The following is a 23,496-nucleotide window of genomic DNA, read 5'->3' on the forward strand; positions in this document are numbered from 1 at the left end:
CAGGTTTTCTCTACCACTGTGCTTTGCCCCCAGGCCCCTAAATTTCTTTCTTCTTTGTTTTTTATTTTTTTTATTTTTTTGGTACCAGGAATTAACCAAGGAGTGCTTAATCACGAGCCACATCCCCAGCCCTTTTGATTTTTTGAGACAGGGTCTCACTAAATTGCTTAGGCTAGCCTTGAACTTGAGATCCTTCTGCCTCAGCCTCTTGAGTTGCTGGGATTAAAAGTGTTCTCTACCATGCCTAGTTCTACTACATTTCTTAAGAGCAGGGATTCTCATTGTTTTTTCCTCTGATGTATCCCCAGTACCTAGGATGGTGCCTGGCTCTCTTCAATATCTGCTGAATGAATTAAAGAATAAATGAAAAATACTAGAAAATATGTACTGCACATAAAATCAACAATTTTCCAGTTAATGCTATCTTTTTATAAGATGGGATGTTGCTATGTTGCCGGCTAATTTCAAACTTTAAGACTCAAGTGATCCTCCTGCCTTAGCCTCCCAAGTAGCTGGGACTGCAGGATGCACCACCATGCCCAGTTCATCACTAGCTTTAAAAGAGCACATTCATGGAACTGGAGACTATCATGCTAAGTGAAATAAGCCAAGCAAATCCCCAAAAAAGCAAAGGCCTAATGTTCTCTCTGATATCTAGATGCTAACACACAATAAGGGCAGGGGATAGAAGTGCACTGAATTGGACGAAGGGGAAAAAAGGGATGGGAATAGGAAAGACAGTAGAATGACTTGGACAAAACTTTTCTACGTTCATATATGAACCATGACCAGTGTAACACCACATCATGTACAACCACAAGAATGGGAAGGTATACTCCATGTCAAAATACACTCTACTGTCATGTATACTTAAAAAGAACAAATTTTTAAAAAGAGCACATTCAGTATTCTTGAAAAAAAAAAATAATAATGAATCACCTTAAGCGCGGATGCCACGTTCAGCCTGAGATGTAAAATGCAGAAGCTCTACTCAGTGATGCACCAGACGATACGTCCCTACTCACTGCAATGCCGGCTTCAAAGTTTTCCAGGAAAGATCTTCACTGTGCTGGGATTCCCCACCACTCCACAAACCCAGTTTGAAAGAAAGAGAAGGAAAGAAGGGAGGGAGGGAGGGAGGGAGAGAAGGAAAAGCAAAGGGAGGAAGAAAAGGAAAGAAGAATCAAGACCATGTGATATAGACTATGGACTACGGAGGCAAGAGACAGAGGTGGTCCGGAGGACTTGCACAGGTAGGAGAGGCTGGGAGAACTGTCCTCCCCAGCCCTTCTTAAAGCTCCACTGGCAAGAGAAGAAACAGGAATGCTCTTCGGTGGACGACCCATCTCCACAGTGGTGGCAGCCTGACACTTGTTTAGCAACCTGAGGATCCCCAGGGAACAGACGGACAGGAAGCCCGGCTTCGCCACTGCAGGCATAGAGACTACCTCGCTGACCTGCGTGCTGACAGAGGACGGAGCTGGGATGCAGCTCAGTTAAGCGTCGGCCCGGCGTGTGCAAGGCCCTGGGTTCCCTCTCCAGCACGGGGGTGGAGTGGAAAAAAGCCCGTCACCTCAGTTTTATCACACAGAGAACATATGAAATACATGCTAAAAGGAGTCTCAAAACATAAAATATGATCAAGCAGTCTTCCTTTGCTTGCTCTAGTCTTCACTCTACACATAAAGGAGTGGTATGACCTCCTTCAAATTCAACAAAAGTCCTTTATAAAAGAATGTTGTTTTCCCATGTCACAGAGAAAAAACCAAAAGCACAAAAAAGGAACTTCTAATTCCTTGACTTACGTCCCAAACCACAATTCAAACCCAAAAACACCAACTGGGAAACACTCTCATTCCTAGAGTGTTTCTCATCCTGTCTCTTTCAGTTCCGATTTTACAAATGTCATTAAAATAGGGTTTTCCCCTAAACTGTCCCTATCTGATGTGGCCCTCTTACCCGTATATTCCTGATTACCTAAAAACAGTAAGGGCCCTTGTGGTATCAGACCAAGCTAAGACAGAATGGATCAAACTTGTCCTCTATTTTTAGCAGTCTGAGTGGGGGAAAATCCATAAGACAGTGTTTAAATTTAGTAAGTAGTCATTCTGAGAGTACCTCACACTTCTACTAAAAGAAAGTAAATTCCAACATCAAGAAAAACACTTGCCAATACCCTTCAGGGCGGTCTCCTTCTAAAGAGCCCACCTACTTTAGTGTTGGTTTTCTTCCACTGAGACACATTCCCTGGCCCTTTTAATTTTTTGAGACAGGCTCACTAATTTGCTTAGGCTGACCTCAAACTTGCTATCCTCCTGCCTCGGTCTCCAGAGTTGCTGGAGTGGAGGCATGTACCGCTGAGCCCGGTTTTATTTTATTTTTTTAAATAGTCATCTCCTCCCCTCCACAAAGAAGCCGATTCAGTACTTGGATAATAAAGTCTTCTAGGTTATGCTGTCACTGACAATAACTGCTGGAGGCTGCTGGAACCTTGAAGACAAAAGAGCTATTTATAGTAAGACCAACACCTACTGTCCCAGGTGCCAGTGTGCTCCTCAGAGAGCTCAGTTAACAACCGTGACCAGCATGGTTATCTTCCCACTTAACAGGTTAGGAAAGTGAAGTCAGAGTAAGTGTCCTACCCAAGGTGGCAAAGCTAGAAAGTCCAAGAGTGGATCTGAACCTCAACCGTGTGACTGCTCACGCACACTCTGCACACAGCACCATCCTTTCGGCAGAAATCCCCCTCCACGGCGGCAGGGACTTGCAGATGGAGGCAGCCTCAATCCAGATGACGAGCTCACCCTCTAACCACATGGAGTGCTAGAAATACCTTCTCTGAGGAAAGGAGTGTGTATAGTGAAGTAAAGAACCTCTCCATTTTCTAGTTCAAAGTATACAACATGCCAGTAAATAAAACAGGAAAAGAATGACACGGTATGGACAAGAGAACCCAGGCATCTGTCAGGACAGTTACTAACTGCCCACTGTGCCCAGGTCTGCAGCAGACACCCAAGGTAAAATAGCAGCCACGTCATAAGCCCCTCCAGGACCTCCGGATCCACTGGAAAGAGAAGGAAAGTGATGAGGAGCCAGCAGGATACAGAGCCCCGGAACTGAGGGCAGAGAACACGGGAAGGGGCGAGGCTCAGTCTGCAGCACTCGCGGCTTGGCAGGGAGGGGATCCCCAAGCACCTGCCTAGGGAGCTCAGCAACATGGTGTCTTTAAAAGAAAAATATGTTATTCCACTTAGTGCCTCCTGCTGCTAAAATAAAATGAGGTACATTCTCTCTCTCTCTCTCTCTCTCTCTCTCTCATACTAGGGATTTAGCCCAGCAGCGATTTATCACAGAGACACGTCCCCAGCTCTCTGCTAAGTTGCTGAGGCTGGATTTGAACTTGCAATCCTCCTGCCTCAGCCTCTTGAGTCTCTGCAGACTCTTGACCCACTGCAACCAGCAAAACTGAGGTATATTTTCATGTTGTGTGCATTTGCTACAATTTATTAAAAACTATCTAAAAAGCATGTTTTACAGGCACACACTGGGATTCCCTTTACTTTTAAAAGATGGAGCTGGCAATATATCTCAGTGGTAAAGAGCTTGCCTAGCTTGCACAAGGCCCGGGGTTCAATTCCCAGTACCACAAATAAAGAATGTATATTTACTTTACTATGGACATTATAACTGCGATTGATACAGAAGTGCAGATGGCAATGACACACAATGAATTTCCTTTTTTCCCTCATCTCCTTTCACAAAAGTCCTGATGGCACCATGTCTACAAAACCTACATTCAGGTGCAGCTCTGCTCCCCATCTTCCAAGACCCAGCACGACCAGGGCTTCTGCCAGGAAGAAATCACCAGGCATAGGGAAACAGGCAAGGCACACTCTGGCTGGCCCAGAAGTGACTCATTCATTTCTGCTCACAGTTCACTGGACAAGTCACTTGACCAAACCACCACCTGTGCAGCAAGCGGGGAAGAAGTCTCTCCCCGGGAAGGAAAGGAGCCTCTGCAGCTGTCTGCTCCTTTGGAAGACACCTTGGCAGCGCTGCCTTTCTCCTGGGACACGCTGCTGCCCCTACCTGCCCGGAGCAGCGCCATCTGCCAGGGTGTGCTCGCTGCCTCTCTTCTCATCCAGGCTCTCCTGCGCCACTGCCCCGTGCCCACCTCAGCCTGGTGGGTCCCCACACCAACCTTACGCGTGTGCGTGCATCTGTACACTTACACACACAACACACACGCGCAGATGCTGAGAGCGCCAATGCAGCAAAAACAATGAGCTGATGAATCCAGGCAATTCATTCAAACTTTCTGCAGATTAGATCATTTTCAGAATAAGAGAGAGAGAACACTGAGACCCAGCCGCGTGTTTACCCTCTGGTGACGTCTGGCTGCCCATGGTGAGCTTGGCAGACTCGGCCAGGGTTCAGGAGTGGGAGGAGGACAGCAAGCGGTGAGGTCACAGAGTGCGTACGTTGGTGGTTATGCCGACGCCAAGGAAGCCTGGCAGCACTTGTGTTCTCAGTCCCAGCTATCTTTCCGTCCCTGGGGTCCGAGAGAGGACTCCGATTCCTACAATAAATCCCGTTTCTTGCTTGGGCTTAGTGCACTGTCCTATGATGTCCTGTGCGTGTGTCATGAATACTGCAATGTTCCAGAGACTGACTGGCGATTTCTGCAGAGGATCAGCTTTTTTTTTTTCACTCTTAGTTTTTGGAATTCAAATCCACTTATGCTAGCTGCCTATTAGTGTCATGGCTGCATCATCCCTGCGAGTAATTCTGAAAATCAAGCAAAGCACTTACACGGTACCCAGGACCTGATGGGAGTTTCTTTTTCGGAGCAGGCAACAGCCAGCGAGGGGAGGGATGGAGAAGTTGCACTGCTTCCCGGAGAAAGGTGAGTGGTTCTGGATGTGGTGAGACACCAGGCATGAAAGACAGGCTGCGACAAGTTCCGGGGGAGCTCGGAATACCAGCCCGAGGCACTGAACTTCTTCAGAAGGCAAGGAAGAGACTTTGAAGGATTTAAGCAGGGCTACGTGGTCAGATTGATTTTTTTTAAAAACATTTTTTGACTTGTCAATGAACCTTTATTTTATTTATTCATTTATATGCAGTGCTGAGGACTGAACCCAAGTCGTCACACATGCCAGACAAGTGCTCTACCACTGAGCCACACCCCAGTACTCAGAATGATTTTTTAAAAAACAAATCACTCCAGCTCTTATGCAGAGAAGGGACTGAGGCAGGACAAAAGCCAGCCCGGTGATGGGGATGTAGAAGGGACTATTCCAGAGACATTTTATGTGTGTGATCAACAGAACTAAAAGTGAGATGCGAGGAAGAGTGAGTGGTAAAATTTCCTACAATGAAGAACACAGGAGATTTTCTTTTTTGTTTTGTTTTGTTTTTGTTTTTTTGTTTTTTTTTTTTTTGGAGGGGAGGGTACTGGGGATTGAACTCGGGGGCACTCAACCACTGAGTCACATCCCCAGCCCTATTTTTTATTCTTTACTTAAAGACAGGATCCCACTGAGTTGCTTAAGGCCTTGCTAAGTTGCTGAGGCAGGCTGTGAACTCTAAATCCTCCTGCCTCAGCCTCCTGAGTTGCTGGGATTACAGGTGTGTGCCATCGAGTCTGGCAAGAGATTTTAAGTAGAGAAAATAGCTGAGCACAGTGTGCACACCTGTAATCCCAGCTACTCAGGAGGCTGAGGCAGGAGGATTGCTTGAGTCCAGGAGTTTGAGGCCAGTCTGGGCAACAGAGCAAGATCCCATTTCAAATAAAAAGAGATGAATTGGGCTGGGGAGATAGCTCAGCTGGTAGAGTGCTTGCCTTGCAAGCACAAGGCCCCAAGTTCGATCCCCAGTACCGCAAAAGAAAGAAAAAAAAAAAAAAAAAACGAGATGGGTTATATTTAGACTACTGTGACACACCTGTAAAAATACACAAGTAAGGGCTGGGTTTGTGGCTCAGTGGTGAGTGCTTGACTAGCACATGTGAGGCACTGGGTTCGAATCGCAGCACTGCATATAAATAAACACAATAAAGGTCCATTGATGACAAAAATATTATTTAAAAAAAAAACACAAGTAAATACGTACTACAGGCACCTACCATTTGTTTTATTTACTATGTTCTTGTTCTAGGATAGATTTAAAGTGATTTACCAAAAAAAAAAAATTTAATGCACATTTAAGTTAAAATTGAATAAATTAGGACAAAAGGAAAATGACAGCAGAAAAAGTAAAGGCAGTAGTGAGATCAGTACACATTACACGAGACCAGCAGCACTGCAGGAGACTGCCATCGCCCACGAATACCAGCAGAATCCCAAGACAGAATACAGTTCAGAGAAGTGGACCAATGAGGAGAGCCAGCATCAGCTCAACAGGTGGTGTTGGATCTAACAACAGATCTTAGAGTACCTGAGACAGGTACCACAAGGGCTTCAGTTTTCTTAAGATTTTCAAGGAGGTTCCTAACTGAAAAAAGATTAAAAATCACTCTCAGGGAGTTGGTGCACATCCTTCACTTGATCCTCCATACAAACTTGCTCTCAACAGAAGTCCTGATGGGCACCAAGCTGCAGCGAGTTGAGTGGCCCTGCAAGAGAAACCCACACGCAGAGCTCTGGACAGGAAGAGCAGGGTGAGCCGCCATCAGCATGTACACGTCAGTAACTCTACATATGGAGAGGGCAGGACCCCAGCTCAAATAAAAATCCAGTTCACATCCATATCCTGATCACTCCAGGACTGAGCTGGACCACTGGAGGTCAAGCATCAGGAGAAAACGTGAATGCCCAAGAACAGGGCACTCATTCAGTCAGTCACCAAATGCATCTTGATCACTCTACCTTCCTATTTTATGGCAGTGAAATGTCCCTGGATCACGTCCAAGTGTGTGCAATCGTGTCACCGTGTCTGATTTCTAAGTCACATTGCTGTTGACTGGCCCTGACATTAGAGCCCAATATTTATTTTAAGTACAAGTGTACTAAATATTTTTTCCAGATCAGTATTAAGAGTGTTAGGCAATTAAAAACAAAACAAGATGTGTTCTACACAATTACAGAAATGTAATGTACAGAAATGTAAATGTCTTTTCCTCTCCTCTAATCTCTCCCTTTATATCTTGCTACTAAAGGAAGGATTCAAAGCCAGGCACAGCAGCTCATACCTGTAATCCCAGCAACTCAAGAGGCTGAAGCAGGAGGATGCAAGTTCAAGGCCAGCCTCAACAATTAATAGAAACCCTGTCTCAAAATAAAAAATAAAATGAACTGGGAATGTAGCGCAGTTGTGAAGTGTCCCTGAGTTCACTCCCAATACCACAAAATAAATTAATTAACTCTAAAAAGGTCTGGGTATGGTATAGCTCTGTGGTAGAGCAGTTACCTAGCATACAGGACAACCCTGGGTTCAATCCCCAAAATATATCAATATAAAACAGGAAACACGATAGAAACAAAAGATTTGCCCAGAGTCTCTTGGAGAATTCTAAAATGCCCAAGGGCATGGACCCGAACCCCTTAGAAGTCAAGGTGCTAATTTGACATTGGTGTGCAAAATGGCTTATTTTCTGATGGCCACTTTTGACTATTTCATCAATCACCAGAACCCCAAGGGGCGGTCTGACTGATTGGCTAATGGATTAGTTGCTTATTGTAAAATAAAATGCAACACCTAAATACTTAGGATTGATTCCTAACCTTCTGGAGCCAACTTCTTTGTGGAAAGCAAAGAAATTATTTGTCGCTCTGTCTTATAAATCTCTGTGCAGGTGACACTTGTCTTCCACTGGAGACCTGACTAGCAAGTGGTACTAAACTGGCACCGGGACACACTTCTCCTGTGTCAGGCCTTGGCATGGCTCTTCCACTCCATACTCAAGCAGGTCCTTGGCAGACAAGCCACCAGTGAAGCCCCCAGGTTCCCACCTCTCACTCTCTGGGGTCAGAGGTGCCTTTCCTGGGCCTGTCCCAAGGACCCTGCCCCGAGCTGCATTCCAACTGGACTGTGTGAAGGAAGTGGAGGCAAAGAGGCTAGAAGGAAAGGGGAACCCACCAGCCCTCGTCTACAACTCAAGACACCTAGAGTGGTCAGTGTCACTTGTGCAGGGGAGAGGTGAGGGGGGACAAGACAGGCAGGAAGGGATGCTTCTTGGCAGGGGAGTCCAGCCTGCTGGTCTTTACTTCTGGCCTTGCCCTGGGCTGCCACGTCTCCATAGATGGACATGCACCATCTCTTCATCTCCCAGGAACTGCCCAAGACTGATGGGTTGCACATTCTTGACCAAGTCCTAGACAACAGGAAAACCCTGGGCAGGTTCAGCTCCTGACAGCCTCTTCAGAGACACTCTCTAGGAAGATGTGCCCTGGGGCCATGATCAGTACCCATTTCCCCTCTGGCTCTGGAAAATCTTTTCTTCATTCGAGAAATGCAGAGAGCTCTGGCAACAGCACCCTTCAGACTCACAGGACTATAGACACACTGCCATGCGACATCTACATCCTTGGAACCCTTACCCGTGTTGCTACAGAAGGGCAGTCAGCTCCACTGGAGGCCTCCAGATCTTTACCTGGGTCCTCCTGAGGCCAATCAGACCCTCAAAGTGCTGCTCACTGAAGCACCAAATCCTCACTAGTAGTAGCCACATGTGATCAATTAGTCCCTCCAACACAGACCAGGGGGTGGATCGCTGTCTTCGCCCCGAGTTTTAGGAGATAAAAACTCAAGGCAAGCATCTCACAGAGTCTGCCTATGGCTAACCTCCTCCCGTAGGACTCAGCTCAGCAAGGCATACCAGCTGAAGTGGTTCTCCAGGTGCCAGATCAGTGCCAGCTTCCAGGTTGCCCCCTGGAAGGTGAAGGATGCAGCACTGACATCTGAATCTCCACTGCCAGAACCCCGTCCACCAGCTCCGTCCCTCACCCAGCTCCCCCCACCCAGCCAGTTACCATCCCACTCCTGTGCCCACAGAAGCAGTTCCTGGCACCTCACCACCCAGTGCCTGGCACCCTACTGCTCAGCTCCTGATACCCTAGCACCTGGAGTCCACTAACTAGCTCCCTACACCCCACTGTCCAGCTCCACACACTTTCTCCAACACAGGTTTGAACACATACAAACACAACAGTTCAACAAGCCCAGAGTCGGTGGCCCACAATAACAAGTAGAGGAGACAGCCCACCAGGCAGCTGGGAATGTTATAGGACAACAGGACAGAGTGGAAAGAGACGAGGGCAGACTGTGCGTTACCCTGCCACCTGTTTTCCAATCACTTTCTACTTCACTTTCCAGATTACTCATTGGACTCCAAATGTGTTTACTCAAAAATTATTTTTTAAAAAAAGTCAGGCATGGGGCTGGAGTTGTGGCTCAGTGGTAGAGCACTTGCATGGCATGTGCGAGGCCCTGGGTTCGATCCTCAGCACTGCATATAAATTAATAAATAAAATAAAGAAAAATCCATTGACAACTAAAAAAAAGTTTACGCTAAAAAACTAACAAAAAACTAAAAGACCGCCAGGTATAGTGGGACACGTCTGTGATCCCAGAGACTCTGGAGGCTGAGGCAGGAGGATCAAAAGTTGGAGGCCAGGGGCTAGGTTTGTAGCTCAGTGGTAGAGCACTTGCCTAGTATGTGTGAGGCACTGGGTTCGATTCTCAGCACCACATGTAAATAAATTAAATAAACAACTAGAAAAAAAAAAAACTTGTTTAAAAAAAAAAAAAAAAAGTTGGAGGCCAGCCTGGGCAACACAGAGACTGCCTTAATATAAAACATAAAAAGGAATGGGGATGTAGCTCAATGGAAGAGCCCTCCTGGGCCCCATCCCCTGTACAGACACACAGAAAAAAAAAAGAAGAAGAAGTAGCAGCAGCCTCCCCAACTTCATGGCATTTTGCTGCAACTGTCCAAATGAACTAAGTCATCCATCCAGGCATATATCCAACTGCACAGTGCAAGTCGGTGACAATCAGAACCAGGTACAGAACTTGTAGGACTCTGTGCCAAATGAAAAGGCAGGACCCCATGTTCACATTTATGAAGAATTTCCAGATGGCAAGAGCACAGCAGTAAATCAGGCATGGAGCACACTTTTGACTTCAGGTGGCACCTCCACAAAGCTGTATCCCCATCTAGTCCAAAATCTAATTAAATCACCATGACACTATTAGACACCTAGAATCTATACCAAGCCCTGACAGGGCACAAAGAGACAATGTGCACGGAACACACTTCGGGATATTTAGTTAGAAAGCTAACGAAGTCAAGGGGGAGAACATGTCAATACCAGACCCAGCCTTTTCCTAACCTCAACACTGTCCCTAAAAACTGGACAGGATAGCGAAGACACAGCAGCTGGTAAGCAGCGTATACATTGACATTCCCTTGCCAGAAGAGAGAAAGTATCTTCAAAAAGAAAATAAATCATCTGATTTGAGTAAAGAGAGTTGCCTCAAGTTCACTCAGGGATGGGGATGCACCCAGTGGTGTAGTGCTTGCCTAGCATGTGTGAGGCCCTGGGTTGGGCACCCAAGGTTAAAAATAAATAAATAAATAAATATTTCCAATCTCCTCACTCTTCCTTCACCCCTTTTGTACCTTCAGGCCACCCATCACTCAAGGTTTTAGAGAAAGGGAGGAGGAAGCCCATCAAGGGACAACGGTGGAATCAGTACATAAGAGGACTACAAGATGAGAAGAGATTTTAGGAAGTTCCATGGGTCCCTGGAGAGAACCTGAACCCATGCTTTCACAGTAAACCTGAATTTATTTGCTTCTAGATGGAAAGACACCACAGATCATGCTGCAGGCATTATTGCATGTGAAGGGTTTGTGAGGCCCCAACTAACACTACAGTTACATACAATTCAACCTTACTTGGGAAAAGAGAATTAAGATACCCCAGGAGTCCTCTCTGCCAGGCATTCCAACAGGCATCTGATGCAGTAGTGCAGTAAACCGAGCAGCAATGCCAAGACAGCACTCACACCTCCATTTCACAAATGAGGAAACTGAGGCTCAGAAAAGTTAGGTACTTTGTCCAGTGTCACCCAACTGACTGGTCCAAATAAAACCTCGTATTTCTAACTCTGAATTACAATTCTCATGTTTCTTTTATCAAGTGTCTACCTGAAAATAACTAAAGTCACTTAACTTAGCAACAAAACGATTGCAAGACAAGAACTTGGAATCACAAAGACATACTGTCTGTCCTATTCAATCGCGCATTCAACAAATAATGTCCTGGGTCATTCTGTGCCAAGCCCTGTGCTAGGAGTTAGGTGAAAATCAGGGAACAAGAAAAGCCAAGACCCTCTGTTCAAGTAGGGGATATACAAAGTGAACAGCAATTAATGCACTGTAATCGGTGTTAGGACAGAAAATGCAATGTTAATGGAACATTTCTCCTGTCCCTCCTCCTCCTCCAGCTGCTGCTGCTGCTTAGCTGTATGGGATAATCTGGAGTCAAACACTTGTCACACCTCAGAACCCTTGAGCAGCAAGCACTCACCAATATTGGATCTGACACCGTCTTCAGTTTCTCCTCGATGGTTTTCCTATTCCTATAGTAAGTTTCAAAAGAATGAACCTGGAGTCTGCCCAGAGGAAGAAGTGAATGAAATATCTGTCCTCACCGCAGGCTTTTCTACATGCCAAAACCCTGATCATCTTTAAGAGCTAACTTAAATCCCCTCAGCCCCTTCCCCGACATTTGCCTTTGGACCAACTGCTCCATCAACAGTACTCCCTTTACTGAAAGGTCTGCTTAGTAGAGAACTTCGGGGCAATCTCACTGAGGGTAAGGACCAGGACTCAGTCATATTTGAGATGGTATCTCCACATGTTACCTCTCAGTACCTAGGAAACATCCAACATCTATTTGTTGAAATCAAATAATAATACTTAGATTCTTTACCACTTATGTATTTGTCATTCAGGTTTTGTTAAAGCTTAAAAATCAACTGTACCCCAGCACCGCAAAAAAAAAAAAAAAAAAAATCACAGTGTGCACACCCGAAATTCTAGCAACTAAGGAGACTGAGGTAGAAGGATCCCACGTTCAAGGCAAGCCTCAGTCACTCAGTGAGATGCTGTCTCAAAATGAAAAACAAAAAGGGCTGGGAATGTGCCCCAGTGCTTAAGCACCACTGGGTTCAATTCCTGGTAAAAATTACCTGTATTAAAACCCAGTGTTCCTCAAGTTATGACTCAAAATTTGTATGAGACCCAAACCCTACCAAGAATAATCTATAAATCCGTCTCTTCATCTATTTTCTACCTTGGGAAAAGGGAGAGAAACACAGTAAACATTTAATAAATACTTACTAAGTAAACAAAGGAATTAGTGGTTGTAATAGGGAAACATAAAATTTTAAAGGATATGCTCCCAGCAACTCAGGAGGCTGAGGCAGGAGAACAGCAAATTCGAGGCCAGCCTGGGCGACTTAGTGAGACCCTGTCTCAAAAAAAAAAAAAGGGGGGGGCGGTGACTAGAACTCAAGGGTAAGAGCACCCTGGGTTCAATCTTCAGTACCAAAAAGTAAATGAATAAAAGGATGAGCTCACCAAGGATTTTCTTCTTTCTTCTTAAACTCATGGCTTCCACCATCTTCTGATGGCTCCCAGAATATACCAGAGCTGACGCCTCACTCCTGAGCTCTCTCTCCTCCCGTCCTCTCTTGACCTCGCCATCGGTTTTGTCAAGACCAATTCACATCGTCAAAACTCACACTGCCAAATCGCAGGGTCAGGTCTCGGTCCTCATCTAGCTTGCTGTACTGCCATTCCGAAGAGCTGAATGCTCCCCCTTCACAACACTTTCCTCCTCAGATGCCAGGCTGTTGTGTGCCCTCCTCTTTCTTCCTCTCCCAGTGGCTGCTCCTTATCAGTATCATTTTCTGGGTCCTCTTTACCTCTGGACCCCGAAAAGCTGGAGTGGGTCACAGCTAAGTCCTCTGCTCTTCTGCTCATGCTCACTCCCAAGACAATCTGTTCGTGCTTGAGATTTTAAATACAATGACAACTTCCGGATTTGTATACCCAAACCCAACCTCCCACCAGGGCTACAAATCTCCATACAATAACCTAGTTAACATTTCCATGTGGATAATGGACAACATAATCACAATATTTTCAAAATAGATAATTTCTCCCTCCAAATTTTCTTTTAATTACTCCCATCTCAGTCTTTGACAAATCTTTTTCAAGCTTCTTAGACTAAAACTCATGGTTAGACTATGGCAGAGACAGCTACGTGCATCCTAATGTAGCAGGCCACCCACCTGGATTTGGTCATGTCACTAAGTTCTCACCAAAGAGACACATGCACTGCTACAGGATATTTTCTAATCATGCCCTTCTGCTTTAGCCCCTTCCTGAGGACTGAAATGCACATTTCCGCACAGGAGCTGGAGCACCCATCCTAGACTACGAAGGCCAGTGCACAACACAGCACAAGTCTGGCTCCAAGTGATTATGGAGTCACTAAATCAGCTCCCAACCTCCTACCCAGATTTTTACTCAAAGGAAAATAAGCTTCTATCTTGTTGAAGCCATGACTGTGTTGTATCTCTGTTGCAGCAGCCAAATCAAACTCTCTAATATATAGAATTTGGGACCTGGTAGTTACCAACCTTAATAAAATATAAATATGTGACACTGGCTTAGGCATTGTTCTTGTTTGGATCTAAAAATGTCCCTTGGAAAGCTATGTTTGGTAAAGTAGCAGTGTTCAGAGGTGAAAAGACTACATTATGAGATCTATAACCTCATGAGTGGATTAATTCATTTGATGGATTAATAATCTGAATGGGGGGCTGGGGAGATAGCTCAGTCAGTAGAGTGCTTGCCTTGTAAGCACAAGGCCCTGGGTTCGATCCCCAGCACCCAAAAAAAGGAATAACAATAATAATCTGAATGGACTATTATTGGTTGATAACTACAGGTAGGAAGAGTGTGATTGGAGGAAGTAGGTCACTAGGGATATGGCCTTGAATTGTATCTGTCCCTGACCCTCTCTCTCCTTCCGAGCTGCCAAGAGCTGAGCAGCTTTCCTCCCCCATGTCCTTCCACCATGATGTTCTGCCTCACCTCAGGTTCGGCACAACAGAGTCAAATGACCATGCACTGAACTTCTGAAACTGTGAGCCCCAAACAAATTTTGCCTCCTCTGAGTTGCTCTTTTCAGGTATTTTGGTCACTGAGACACAAAACTAACTAACACAGGAGGTCAACATGGGCACAGATACTGCAGGATGGAAGGTTGGTGACCCTTATTAGGTCTAAGACATGTTAAAAAACAGCCCACATGCCAACATGGCCTGTAATTCTAGGGGTGCGGGCTGAACGCCTCAGGAATTGGGTGCTTACTGGCTTCACGGCACATTAAGGAAGAAGTCCCCCAAGCATGAGGTAGACTCAAGGGACTGCTTGCCAACCTGCACGCAGAGATGAGAAGGAGCACAGGGCTGCCTAATCGATACCCAGGTCTGGTAAACCTAGGCAGCTTCTGGTCCTTCAGGGCTGAGCAGAGAAGAAAAGCCAACTCCCTCAGCAGGCGGAACTGTGGAGAAGCCACACAGCCTCAGGAAGGGGAAAACGCCCACTCCAGAGCCAGTCCAGAGGAAAAGAGAGACCCCGCCCTAGTCAGAGGGTAGAGGCAGAGCCACAGAGGGCCAAGGCGAGGGAGGGCCTCTAAGAGGTCAGACCCAAGGCTGGAGCTGGGCTCCGTCAGGAAGCCACACCACTGCCACAGACCAGGGCGGTGGGCACTCCCTGCGTCCCCCTCTTCCACATGGGAGTGCTCCTTTCCACTGTCCTATCCATGGCACCACAGCACGTGGAGACGGCTGCCATTTTAATCCACAGGTTCCTGGACTGTACTTCAGCGTCTGCACTCTGCAGAGCACATGGGCTGCCCTTCTCAGGAAGGGCAGTATTGTAGGTTTGGGAGGAAGGGTCTGGAAAGGAAGGCACACTGCTTCCCTTGCCAACGTCAGGTGAACACACAGCTTCTATTTCTCAGCCTTCCTAGTGGCTGCGGCCAGGTGACAGGTTCTGGCCAGTGAGAGGTGAGCAGAGGCAGTCCACGCAACTTTCCGGCTGCACCATCAGAGTGGAGCCAGACCGCAGCTTCCCGCCTCCTCTGGCTAAACGCAGACACACATGGACCAAAAGCTGGACGCCCCGTTAGGGAAGCTGGTTTGAGAAGGCGGCGGCTGGTCCCTAGGGAGCAGAGTGCCATTCCAGCCGAGCCTCCCACCCAGACTCCTACTGAGGGGCAAATGAGCATCTGTCTGGCTGAAGCAGCTATTTCAGGTCTCTGTTCAAGGATCAACCGGATACAACCTGACTCATCGGCCACCTCGACTCCACTCCCTCACTCCGCACAGCCGGTCCCTCGCATCACCCAATCCTGCTGACTCTACCCACAAAACATCTGTCTATCCAGCATCTGACTCTCTCACCTTACCCACCACTAACCCTGGTTGGTGCCCCCGTATCGCCTTTCACCAGGACCTCTGCAAGGACCTCCTAGCCCTTTCTCTGTGCACTCTCTTATCTAGTCTCTTCATAGTGGCCAAAACAATTATTTTAAAACATATCAGAATACAAACTTTGCAAGGACAGAGATTTCTGTCTGCTTTGTTCACTGATATATCCTTGTGGTCTACAACAATGCTAAGCGTATACTGTATTTCTTTTCTTTCTTTTTTTGCAGGGGGTTGGGGTGCTGGTACTGGGGACTGAACCCAGAGGTACTATCCCACTGAGCTAATTCTCCTACCCTTTTTTATTTTGAGACAGGGTTTCTGCAAGTTGCCAAGGCTGGCCTCCAACTTGCAATCCTCCTGCCTCAGCCTCCTGACCTGCTGGGATTACAGGCAAGAATCTCCACACCCAGTCAGATTCTCTATTTCAAATATAAAATGTCACAGATTATACACTGCGCCTTTATTTTTTATACCATCAAGAAAAAAAATCCACAACAAAATGCCTAAACAGACCAGAACAGAGTCGTAATCAGTCACACCAGGCTCTTTTGCTTTGAAATTTCTTTCTGAGCACTGTGGAATGCCTCTGACCTTCAGCTGGGTGTGAAGGGCAATTCTCCGCAGTATGTATTCAGGTCCACAGTGTGACACGGCTTCCCAAAACTACAGACCTGCCTTTCTGGAGCCCCTGACACACTTGGTGTTGCCTTACAATGAAATGCGGAATCATGGTCAGTTCTCCACCAAACATGTTCTTCATTGACAGCCCACAGCCATCGCCATCCCTCTCTACATATAAAATAACATTTGCTTTCGTTGTTAAATCAAAGTGTAATTTTTTTAAGACACTTAAAATGGAAACTAAATTTAACAGGTACACACTCAACCAAGGGGTGACGATATGGACAGGTCTAACCACGTTTGTACGTGATCAGGAAATGTGTCAACTATGTCACAACACTCACCTGACCTACAGTAATTACACCAGCCATAAGAAGTAACCCACTTTCAAAGGTACTGAATGTGAAGAAAAGGGCAGGAGAGAGACCTTGGAATCGACTGAAACAGGGAGAACTCAGTGACTTCTGGCTGACCGCACAGATGACTTCATCTCCTGCCACTGTGCACCTGACAGCAGACCCCAAGCACTCCTGGCCTCCTCCTGGTCTTGGAGCAGGTTCAGAATGCGTCCACCTCAAGGCCTCTGCTACCGGCTCTTCCCTGTACCTAGAAACATTCTTCCTCCAGACAGTTCCCTACCATCCCTTGAATTCTTTTCCAAAGCTACTTCCTGAGCATGGAGCTCAGCAGCACAGCACTTGTCTAGCCCTTGCAGGGCCCCAGATTCCATCCCAAGTAAAAAAAAAAAAAAAGAAGCAGCAGCCACCTCCTAAACTGGGTGTAGTGATGGGTGCCCAGAATTCCAGCTGCTGGGGAGGCTGAGGCTGGAGGTTGCTTGGGCTCAGGAATCAAGACTAGTCTGGCAACATGAAACCCCATTTCAAAAACAGCAAAAACCAGTCACTACACACACCACACACCCCATCTTCCTCCATCCCTTCAGGGCAACTTTATTCCCTCACAGCGCTCATCACCAACGACATCTGCTGTGTGTTTATGGTCTGCCTCCTCCCAATGGGAAGCAGCGCCACCAGTGGTGCCCACGTGTCCAACAGACAGCGGCGAGCAACCTGCAAACATCTGTGAGGGTGTCAAGCTGGGGGCACAGGCCTGTGGTCCCAGGGACCCAGGCTCAAACAGATTTTAAATGACTGGGAATGTGACTCAGTGGTAAAGTACCCCGGGTTTCAATTCCCAGCCACTCCCCCACCCCGAAAAAGGAAAGTATCCTTGAGGGCACTGCTTGCAGACAGTGTCCCTGCTAAGCTGCATAAAAGTGCCTCTGAGAAGATGTGCTCTGCAGGGTCCAGGAGCCTTTCTGCCATCCGCCCTCCGCTTCAGACCTCAGGGCTCTGCCATGTGCTCCACTGAGTCCTAACTGGAGAGTAAACACACACCGGGCTTCGCCTCCCATCCACCCTGCTCAGGTTACTGCTGTTTAGGAAAAGGTTTAGTGAGGAACTTGGAAACTTCACAGCCAGACTCTGGATTACAACCCAGGTTCCACCACTTAGCAGACCAGCGCCTTCCAGCAAGCCACTTAATTTCATTAGCCTCGGCTTTCTTATCTGTAAAATGGGGATAGTAACACCCATTCTGCTAAGCACATTAAGTGCTTAGTACATGGCAAGAGCTCACTATGTGTCAGCTAACATCTGTATTATCATTTCCTGTCACCTAAAATGAACAAAGGAGTCAGTTCCATGGCCCATGCTTGTAATCCCATCAATCTGGGAGACAGAGGCAGCAGAATTCAGGTTTGGGACCAGCCTCAGCAACTCAGCAAGGCCCTGTCTCAAAACAAAAAAATAAAAAGGGTTGGGAATGTAGCTCAGTGGTAAAGAGCCCCTGGTTCAATCCCCAATATTAAAAAAAAAAGGAGTAGGAAAGGGGCCCTGGAGGCTACACCCAGCTCCTACACTGTCGAAGAAGACAAACCCTGGTTGTAAAACCTGTAAAATGCAGGTAACCTGGTCTACTATATTGGGGGAAAGTGAGTTTAGGTCCTCAGGCCTGTCACAGGACAGAAGAGATTTAAGGAGTGGGGACTTCAGAATAGAATGGCTAAAATGAGACTCACTCCTCTTTTTAATGATCCAAAACAAAACTCATCTGCTTCCTCCCTAATCTGCTCCAGGTCTGGAACTCCTTATCCAATCCCAATTCACCCTTCTCCTTTTCTCTCCTCTTCTCAACACTGAAACTGGATTCGCAGATCCTCCATACTCCTGGAGTCTCCATTCCCACCACCAGTGCCTCAGTTCAGGGGACCCCACCCTCTTTCTCCTGGGGAGCAACAAGAGCCTCCTAACTCCACTCTAGTCCGCAGCCACTGTCCCACAATCCTCTTTCACCCTTAGCAGTCATTTTCCTCATCCCTTAAAATCCTGCAAAGGCTTCTTACAGCCTTAGGGAGCCTGCCACTCCTGTAAACTCCCTGGCTGCTTGCCCCACCTCCAGGGCCACAGTCAGTTCCCAGGACCCTTTCGGGGATAAGTATACATACCACTTTTCCCTCCAAAGTCTTCACTAAGACACTGCCCCACCAAGGGGTCCCTTACTCTTCTTAGTGTCTTATGCATACCTCCCATAATAGCACTTGGCATTATATTGTAATTTTTAGATCCCTACCTATCTCCTCCAGCCCAATTAAACTATAATTTCCTTAAATGCTTGTGGAGTGAAGCATCTAAGGCAGGGGGCGGAGGAGGGGAGCCAATTCCAAAAAGATCTGCTTGAATCAGTAACGCCTTCATGCAAAACACTACCTAACAGAAGAGCTATCCGTGCCACACAGAGTGGGTCAGTGGTAGCAGGATATTGATATAGAGGCTGTGGTGAATTTATGGCCAGCTGTTAAGCAGTAAAATGTAGTAAGAGGGAGAACCAAGAGCCCTAGGCTTGAAATCTAACCCTGTCCCTTCTAAGCCACTAGGGTCACTATGGGTAAGTTTAATAACCTAAATCGCAGTTTCCTCGCCTGTAAAATAAGCAAAATAGGACCTCGCAACTGTGCTATCAGGTGAGACACGGCTGTAGTATGCCAGGCACAGAGCAGGCTTCTGTGGCTGCTAATAAATGTCAAACCTTTTCCACTTACACAACACTGCCAAGAAGTCCAAGGTCACATATTCTGCATTTGGGAACATTTACCACTCTTCCAAAACCTTGACCACACCCTGAATCCCAGCCAGCCATCTTGCAGATGAAGTAGATCATAAAAGAACATTTAGCAAAAAAAAAAAGAAAGAAAGAAAGAAAAAATGATTTTAATTTTAATGCAAGCTCCTTACCACTGCTGAAAGGCAGTTTCAAATACCTGCCCAACTCACAGCAGCATCTTGATATATGAAAACTAGGAGGATATAGAATGAATCTAATATAAATAATGATGCCTTGGAATGCAGGTTCCAAGAGAATGAACTTAGTCATAGATCTGCTCTATGGCGCAATAAACTCACTAAGGAAATACATAAATAACAAGTAGCAATGAAGTTAAAGAACTCTACTATAAGGCAAGAGAGGCAAAAAAAAAAAAAAAAGGCAGAAAAATTCAAAGTGATCTGAGAATGGGACCAAAAAGGGCCCATGTCAAAACTTCTCAAGCGACTAGTCTGGTTTTACCAGTCCTTATTTTACATGGAGTGTACAAAATTTCATTTTATTACAATATGAAACTCTGCCTTACCTAATTTCCTCATTTAAAGTGAGAAATCACTGTCATGCCTGTTTAAATCCTGAAATGTACACTTGAACTTTTTTTTTTACACTTGAACTTTCAATAACATAAATATATTATTTTTTAAACAAATTGTCACCTATCATATCTGCAACACAACAAAGTTTCCACCAATAGAACAAAGCAAATGCAAAAGCTTCAAGAAACTGAATTAAAAAATAAATAAATAAATAAAAACTTCAATGAAATAGTTCCAAAAAAGTTCTCTGTTCTAGATTCTATTAAGAGTAAAATGACCATTTATTGAACTGTCCCTTTGTGTTCAGGTCAACTAATTTGTAGAAGATAATTTAATTTTTCACATTCATTTAAATATTCTATTGACCTTGAAAAGTTTCTTCTATTTCTTCCAAATGTTACATGTGTTCCTCATATGGTCACAAAAAAAGTTACACCTTCCTCAAGGGCTGGGTAAAGTGAAGAGACACATTTCAGATTATACAGTATCCTTTATTGGTCTGTATGCTTTACTGGTTTGAAAATTCCTAGTGAAAACTCAAATATGTAAAAGTCTCTCAACAAGGGGTTATTTAGAGATCATAAAGCAAAAAAAGTAATTTTGGGAAATAAAGGACTACTGAATAACAGACTCTGCCTGAAGAGAAACTGCCCATCAGAATTAATATGAAAGAAAAAAAGGGGGGAGTGACATTTTTCAAAACTACATAAAACAACGTGCCTCTAAGCAGGTCTCTTCATAATTCCTGAGTGAAAGAAACTGCTCAATATTCTTCTATCTTAAGATTACCTTCCTGATGTTTATTGGGGAAAACAAATTCAGGAACAGAATGAACAATCCTGACTTCCAAACAACCAAGTATTACAATCAATGAAATTATTTGCTTCCTTCCCTACCTGACCCTTCTTAAAACCCACCTCTTGCATGCTTTATCTCTGGAGAATTTTAGTGACTACAAAAACACACTGACTACTCTGCAGCTAAAAGTGGAGCATGGGGTGGGCTGGGGATATAGCTCAGTTGGTAGAGTGCTTGCCTTGCGAGCACAAGGCCCTGGGTTCAATCCCCAGCACTGCAAAAAATATAAAAATAATAAAGTGGAGGATGGGAGTCTTACAGAAAGAACCTACCTGATAGATGACTACTTTCTTAATAATGCTGGTTAGTTTATATGAACCAGAGGAAGAAATGGGGAGGTAGGCTGAGGGCCCAGCCAGCAGGAGTACGGAAAAGGAAGCTCCCAATTTGTGAAAAGGCAGTAGAATCACAGGAAATTCCTTGTACCCCCAACTGCCACTATTTTTACAACACTCTTTCTAAACAATCCTTACAACATTAAGAAAGGAATCTGTATGATTCCTTTCAAAATGAAAACGGGAGAGTTTATAAAGTCATTTGCTTCTTGTTCAGTCTCTGCTACAGCCAAACACAACTTTGAAAAGGAAAAAAACTAGGAAAAGGTACAATGAACGAGAAAATTTCCAGAACTCATTAGTGGTCCGTAAAATTACTAGAATTTAACTGGAATCCTCTAAACTACTGAGAAGATACATATTTTACCAAATAGCATGGAATCTGTCTGTAAGCCACCTTCCAAACATAAGGTATGTTTACTCAACTCATACAATGACATGGCCACACATATTTGGAATTTCAAATATTGCTTTTAAATACATACACCCACCAAACACTCTGATGCCATCCAAACTATTATTTAAATCCCTGAAGGCACACACAATTTATCATGATTTAAATCTAGTTCTTCTTTTTAGAAAACCCATAAGAATGAACACCCCAAGATGCTCTCTTCTTCAGACCCTAAAAAGAACGCTCGAGAAGCAAGCGGAGTTCCGAATGAAGAAAGACAAGAGAATAAAACCTGAGACCCTCTCCAGGAGAAATTTTATTCTTGGAACATGTCATCTCCCTTTCTTTCCCCAAGCCCAAAAGCCCGGCAGTGCTGGCGCAATATCATCCCAGTCCAAAGCGCCAAAGAGTTGCCAACTAATCCCTCAAGGTGTCCCCCAACCTCCTCACCTCATCAGCGCTCAGCTCCTCCATCGCTTTCCTCTTAATGGTGAAAGGCGTTAGGGAGAGATCCTTCTGTTCTCGAGACCAGGGCGAGAGGAAGGAGGGTAGAAGGTGTCTAGCAGGCTGTCTGGTCCCCCGAATGGGGGAGGTTTCAGAATTGCATAGTCAGAGGTTAAAAAAATAAGAACACGAGGCACTGGTCTGCCTTGGCTTCGGTCGCTTCGGTCGCCCCAGACTCCTACAGCTGCTCGTGCCCAGAGCAACCTCCGCCGGCCGCCGGGGCTGCTGTTATGGGGTTATCTTAAGTCGCTACTCACTACCCTCTGCTTCCCAGGTTACCCAGAGCAGGCAGCGCGGTCTCCGGCTCGTCTCGTGCCCCCAGCGTGATGTGTCTTGCTGTGGCGGCGCGGCCACTGCGTTTTCTCCAGCAGCTCCTGCCCTCCTTCCTATCCCTTTGCCCCTGGCGGGAACTGCTCGCCTGTAGGGTGGACGCCCCGAGGTAAGGCGACCCCACAGCCGCCCTGGCAGAGCCCAGCACTGTACAGGGAAGCCCCTCCTCTCTAAAAGCAGGCCAGACACGCCCCTCCTCCACGCTGGAGCCTGGGCAGGGGGGAGGGGGAGGATGGGACTGGCGGTGCTCTCGCTGGAAGTGTAAATCCTCCTACCCCTCCACCCCTACTCTTACCCCCTCGCCCCACCAAGTATTATTCATCAAAACAACAGGGCGGCCATCTTTGAAAGGGATCACGTGACCCCGCCAGGGAGGCGGGGCTTGTGACTCCAGGACGCGGCAGCCAATAGGCCGCGGGCGTCGCGCCGCCGATTTCCTCTCGCCTGCGTCCTCTCCCCGCCCCTCCCCCGCAGCAGCACCCGGCGGGGGAAGGGGCGAGAGAGGCTGCGGGCGGGAGGGGGGCGGGCCGGGCGGGGCCAGGCCGGGGCGGGGCGGGGCGTTGCCGTGGCGACCGCGCAGGGGCGGTGGGCGCGGTCGACGCAGGTAGGCTGAAAAGGCCCGGTGCCCGCGAGCGCGCCACGGAGATGCGCCTGCAGGGGGCGCTCGCCCGCCCGCGGCGCGGGTTCCCGCGGCTCCTGGGCTGTTCCCAGGCGCCTGAGGCTTAGTGACGTGGAGCGCGGAAACCCACCGCCGCCGGGACGCTGGCGCGGGCCGCGCAGCGGAGAAGGAGAACGGAAGACGACGCCTTCCCGTGGAGAGCTCCGGTGCTGCAGAGCCACTGGCTGCACTCCCCCCTCCCCAGGCAAGCACAGCGGAGGAAAAGTCGCAAGAACTTCATTACTGTTGTTTTGCTTCGGCCTTTTGGAGACACTTTTTTTTTAAGTGTTAAAGGTTTGCTAAATTTGAAATAAATGAGAGACCCGAAGAACTGCGAAGTGTGAACAACCTCGGCAAGAAAGACGTTTAAAAAATAGCCTCAGGGCGCGGTGGCCACTCAGAGGCAGAGGGATCACAGATTCGAGGCCAGCCTCAGCTATTTAGCGAGGCCCTAAGCAATTTAGATCCGGTCTCAAAAAAAAAAAAAAAAAAAAAAAAGCGGGGGCGGGGGATGTGGCTCAGTGCTTAAACGCCCGGGGCTCAACCCCAGTACCAACACATGAATAATTAATTCTTTTT

General features: G+C 46.6%; 1 protein-coding gene and 1 long non-coding RNA gene across 5 annotated transcripts in view; one reads left to right on the forward strand and one right to left on the reverse strand.

The window, feature by feature from the left end:
- Positions 1–22,588, reverse strand: part of Ube4b (ubiquitination factor E4B) — a 119,427-nt gene extending 96,839 nt beyond the window's left edge. For 2 of the 4 annotated variants that reach the window (XM_047558038.1, XM_047558029.1), the window contains exon 1: positions 21,876–22,587. Coding sequence is in view for 3 of the 4 variants with exons in the window: in XM_047558029.1 (XP_047413985.1) it covers positions 21,876–21,899 (24 nt within the window). In the remaining variant the exon portion in view is untranslated. Of the gene's footprint in view, positions 1–21,875 lie in introns of all 4 variants that reach the window. The other 2 variants (XM_047558020.1, XM_047558048.1) reach the window with 2 other exon arrangements.
- On the forward strand, positions 4,632–7,306 carry LOC124988523 (uncharacterized). Its single transcript, XR_007109438.1, has 3 exons — positions 4,632–4,906; positions 6,577–6,661; positions 7,160–7,306. It is a non-coding gene; the product is annotated as an uncharacterized LOC124988523 (long non-coding RNA).
- Positions 22,589–23,496: the final 908 nt, after the last annotated feature.

The sequence above is a fragment of the Sciurus carolinensis genome, chromosome 1, assembly GCF_902686445.1.
Source record: "Sciurus carolinensis chromosome 1, mSciCar1.2, whole genome shotgun sequence".
Taxonomy (NCBI): domain Eukaryota; kingdom Metazoa; phylum Chordata; class Mammalia; order Rodentia; family Sciuridae; genus Sciurus; species Sciurus carolinensis.